Source organism: Morone saxatilis, unplaced genomic scaffold, assembly GCF_004916995.1.
Source record: "Morone saxatilis isolate NCDOM2014 unplaced genomic scaffold, NCSU_SB_2.0 Contig22, whole genome shotgun sequence".
Taxonomy (NCBI): Eukaryota; Metazoa; Chordata; class Actinopteri; family Moronidae; genus Morone; species Morone saxatilis.
The window spans coordinates 18,162,137-18,167,548 of NW_023339785.1; the positions used below are offsets into that span (position 1 = coordinate 18,162,137).

At 42.3% G+C, this 5,412-nt stretch overlaps 1 protein-coding gene across 1 annotated transcript in view; it reads left to right on the plus strand.

Annotated features, from left to right (window-relative positions):
• unc5a (unc-5 netrin receptor A) overlaps positions 1 to 5,412 on the plus strand; it is a 124,225-nt gene that overhangs the window by 59,247 nt on the left and 59,566 nt on the right. Inside the window, exon 2 of the mRNA XM_035669418.1 lies at positions 2,683 to 2,898. Coding sequence (XP_035525311.1) covers positions 2,683 to 2,898 — 216 coding nt within the window. The remainder of the gene's footprint in view (positions 1 to 2,682; positions 2,899 to 5,412) is intronic.

Sequence of the window (5,412 nt, forward strand, 5' to 3'; positions counted from 1 at the left end):
TGTCACAACCTCTGATGTGTTTCTTTTTAAAAAAGTACAAAGATTTTAATTATTATTCTGGATTGGTTTCATGAAAATGTTTGAAAGAGTTGCGTAATGGTTACTGGGCCCCAGCAACACATCCAGCATGTTGCATCAATTAAGTCATCTTGATTGGCCGAATGATCAACAAGGGAGACATTTAACATCCTGTGTTTGTTTGTGTGTGTGTGTGTACTAAATGATCTGGCAATGGACTCGCATGCATTTGACAATTAATAGTGCTTTTAGACAATCACATTCAGTGGAATCTAATGCAGTGTCCATAGAGCAGCTGTATGTCTATTTGATTTGTGCATTGACCTGCAAGAAGTCTGTTAAGTGGCTGATACTCCCTGTGTGTGAGTGAGTGAGTGTGTGTTTGTGTGGGTGTGTGTGTGTGTGTGCGTGTGTGTATGCGCACGTTGACTTTGAAGTACATTGTGTCGTGACAATAATCTAAGCCAATTTACTACGCATCAGCCCTCCATTATGGGTTTGATATAAAGCAGTGCGTGACTAGAATGCCCTCCCCATAAAATGACAATTTACTTCTCTAAAGAAATTACGTGTTTAACCTCATTAACCTAAAGTGCATGTACTAAAATGGAAGACTAACCCCCACCCCTTGTGACACACACAAGCGTGCACACACAAACACAAATTGGAAACATCATCAAAAGTTGAGAGTTCATGTTGAATGTGACCCCTTGCAAATGAGAAGCCAGCGGCGAGTTAACAACATCAGGAGCTCATCAAGCCGTTCTCGCGACTCGTCAGTGTCTCAGGTGGCTTTGGTTTCACTCTCAGTTTCAACATCATCTGTCCTCTATGAGATGATTAACCTGGCAGGTGTGAGGTGAGTCTCGCCCACTGTTTTAGAGAGCCGTCGTCTTCAGTCTGCGGGGAGTACAGAGGGTCAGCCCAGCCAGCTAATGGCTGTGGTCACAAAGCTGGAAGCCGGCCCATTAGAAGAAGCCGCCATCATTAGGACCAACACACTTTCAAACAACCTGACCTACTGGTCCCACACTGTTTATTAACAAAGTTTTGGCTCTCCGTTAGAGCAATTATACTCACTATTCATGATGAACTGTGGCCTTTTCCTCAACACCATGAGACCACTCTCACACACACTCGCATACATAGTAAATAATGCCAGGCGGTTGTGTTGTCCTGAATAGGGAGCTGCCATATTAATGACATTCTCTCCTCTGCAAATGTGTTGTAATAAGAAAATGTGCTTGGAAAATGGGAAAAAGGCAAAGTGTCAGCAAGTGATCTATGTCGTTCATTGGACACAGAACATTTAGTTTTCATTAAGAGTTAAACATGTACACGAAACATTAATGGGGTTCAGCAGCAGCAGCAGCAGCAGTGGCATGCTTCACTGTATCTCATCCTGATAAATTAGCAACTCAGCACACAAGGGTAAAAGAAAAATAGGAGAAGAAAGAGAGACATTAATATAATGTGTAGTGGGGGAGGAACTGACAGATAATGTCTTTATACAAAGATAGGTGTTTATGACGCAACGTAATATTATCCCTGACCTGGGCATCAGCAAGCTGCAAAGATGAACGAAGGCTGGGTAAGGGAGGGGAAAGGAAGAGAGGAGGAAAAGGTCAGAGTGAGTGTTGCTGTTTCATTATGAGAGATGTGGACTCCCATACTCTCCTGCTGCACAGGGAGTGATGGAGAAGGTTGTTAATGCCTGGTCTGTCAGCCATATTGGATTCAGGGCAGTAAATTAATATTACACTCCTTTTAAAGGGGTTTTATTTTGGGATTTACTGGTCTCCCCCGAGTGTTGGTGGTGTAAAGAGGTTATTTCCCTCTTTCTGCTCAGTTCCGTGTCCTCTTGCTATCTCTCGCACAAGGCTAATATGTTTAGAGAGAGAGAAACTGTGTTCACAGAGGAAGGATGTGTACGCTGTAGGCTCCATTGTGTCATTCAGTGTTTGTGTTGAGCATTTTCAGCGCTCGCAACGTTTGCTGTAAACCGTAGGTTTGTCCCCCTGAAGGACAGCTCTTGCTCTCCCCGCACAGTGTATCTTCCCTCCTATTCCCCCACACCTCCTACATGTCATTAGATTCTGGAGGAATAAAACAACATTTACCATATATAGGAAGTGATTTTAAGTGTAACTGGCTGTCAGTCATCTCTAACCTCCCTGCCTCTTGTCCTGTCTTGCTTAATGTGGGCAGAGTTAGAGTCCTGGTTGAAGAGCCGTATAACAGAGTGTGAAGTGGCCTAGTCGCTGAGATGAGATTTATGGCCGTCGGTCCATCAGCGGTGATGTTAAAGGGCTGTGATTAAGAGCCGGAGTGAAGACATGAACCCCACTACCCCAAGAACTCACAAGACCGAGCTCTGTCACTGCCAACCTTCCTCCATACAGCTCTGACTCTTTTTTCGCTCTGTCCATCTGTCTCTGTCTGCCTCTTTCATATGCACATGTATGAGTTGCAATTCACCAAGGACACTGAATCTCTGCACTCGATTTTTTGGTATATGCTGGATTTTCACTCACTAGTCGAGCTGTCATGACGGCAAAGCAAGAGAGGTTCAGCTCCTGCCTTCATGACAACTTGAAAACTTAAAAGCGTTTTTAGTTTTATTTGGCATCTCTCTATAACCGCTGCTTCTTTTATTCTCTAAAGGCTCAGAGCACGCTGCCACAGCAACACTTCCTGCCGCCTTCTCGGACCTGTTACCTCACTTCCTGGTGGAGCCAGAGGACGAGTACATTGTGAAGAACAAGCCGGTGACGCTGACCTGCCGCTCTACACCAGCTACGCAGATTTACTTCAAGTGCAACGGCGAGTGGGTTCACCAGGACGACCATTTGATTGAGCGTACTGTTGACCCAGCCACAGGTACATACACAACAATATTAGTTAATAATACAATTAGATACAATACTATTAATATTATTACACTTTCTTTCAGCTGAGTTGAGCAGTGCTTTCACTGGGGGATATTTGTTGCAGATGTGTGATATGTACAACTCCATAGATGCATTATGTAAAGTGTTTTCGTGCTGAAACTAAGGTTTGCAATTTGCCAGTGATTACTGTGCTCCATCAGCCTCTTGGCTCATCCTCCAGCCTATTTAGCCTGCCTGTCTCATAATAAGCACGTTGGTTTCAGTCTCAGAAATCTTCTCGATCACCTTGGAGACCTGTTTGTTTTTCTCTCTGTTGTGCTGCAATCCCCCGCCTCCGCCATCAGTGTCATAAACATGTATGACACTGATGTGGTGTGATTCAGCAGCGATCTGCAAATTCAAACCACCCATTCACAGCCTGACAACTGATTGGGAACGAGACCCGTGGAAATGACAGGTTTTTCTGGGAAGCGGGAACACACACACATACAAACACATGCTAATGCACGCCCAGATTTATCACCATAATGGACACAGCAACAACTGAGAACTACACTAAAAAGACGGACACACCCATCCGTGTCTGCAAACGTTCTCACAAAAACACAAAAGTAACATATTCAAAGCAGGAAATAGAAATTTAAGCAGGAATGCATCAATTCATATGCATGCTTTGCCTTTGTTTTTAGATAAAGAGCTCACCGTGCTAACATTTTATCCATCTGGTCTTCAGGGTTTGGAATTTACATGCAGCTGCTCACCAAATGTATGAATAAATTGTCTTAAAAAAAATGTCAGGGGGGGTATCTAACAATTCAACCACTTTTGTAGGTGAGGATTTCTGATCTAGTTTATGAATTAACACAAATACTCTCCCATACTGAGGCTCGTTTAAACTTCAGTTATCTTTGTAGTAATAGCTAAAAGAAAGTAACATGTGGCTGTACTTCCGTAGAGTCGAGTTTGTGTTGAATACAAGTGGAAGAAGAATCTGTTGTCATGTCATTACCTTGTGTATTAGGCACAGTTCTGGATGCTGGAGTCATTTTGGATCCAGGCTCTTGTTAGTAATAGCAATAAATTGGTATAAAACATTAAGTGTAGCTCCTGTTTTGAGAATAGTAAGTCAACACACAAAGGAGTGCTTGTGGATTTGGATCATTAAGAAGAGATTGTCAGTGAGTCAACACTGATAAAATTAGACCAATTCCCCATACTATCTTCCTTCTGGTGTTGTTTCATGAACAGTTCTACTATCAACAATCAAGTTTTTAAATAACTGGTCAAAATGTACTAGCCAGAAGTAAATATAAAGCCATGACATACTGTAAAAGTACATAATAATTGTATTACTTGTGAGAAAACTTGTACTATTTTTGTATTACAGTCAGTGTTTTGACATGCACTTAAGTAACCAGGTTACAGTCAGGTTTCTCCAATAAGATGATATCGTAAATGGCACGTAAACAAGAAACCTGCTTTCCATAATCGGAGCAGATTAGAGAAACCTGGTTTCTCCGGGCGGATTTCTTCTGAAGAACGCTGATTTCTCTGCCTTTCACACAGGTAACCAGGTTTCTTATCTGCTTTCTACAAGTACGCATGTGCATGACAAAAGACTGAAAAAGGAAAGTGTGGCAACAGAGTGGCAGGATGAAATGAGAAAGAAAATCATTACAAAGAGAATATTTTAAATAATTCCTTAAGTCAAACTGAAACTACTATGAAAAGTAGTTTTCACTGCTGGACATTTGACCATTTTTGAAATTCAAACATAATGCTGTCACTGCACAGTCAAAACAAAGCTTATTCTGTCACTCATGTCAAAATAAGTAAATGAATAATACTGATTACTTTATTGCATATGAACTCTGATTCATCTGGTTATTTAAACACACAGATTGTATGATAGATGTTATTTCTGGATTGTATGCAGCTTGCAGTGGGAGACATTGCAGAATCACCTGCTTAACTTTGATACGGTGACTATGAATTGCGTTTTGCAAACAGCAAGTTTTGTCAAGAACACGATGTGCCCCATAAACTGCAACTGAGTTTATGGGAACATCACATTACCAATGCAACAGGGCTCTGCCAACATTTAATGATGATGGACCATTTGCCATGTGGTTATTAGCCGTTATAGTCAGCATTTATTTGTCTATGAAATCTGTCATGCTGGGTGCCATGGACCCCTGCAGCGGTGGAGGAGTTCTGTCTTTCTGTGAAGTTCCAAGGCCTCCTCGCAGCTCTCCACATCACTCTGTGTTCCCGCTGCCTTTGATGATGAATGTGTCATATGTAGGGCTGTGCAGTTATGAAGGGCACATGGTTGTCCAGAGGTATGGCTGCTCCAAGGTACCCACATCGATCTCTCAAACACTTGTGCTGTTTAATGTCAGCACTTCCCGGAGGAGTTTACTGATGGCTCTGTCTAATCCCTCCCTTTCCTGCAAGAAACATGTGAGGAACACACATCCAACTGTGTGTTTGTGTGTGTGTG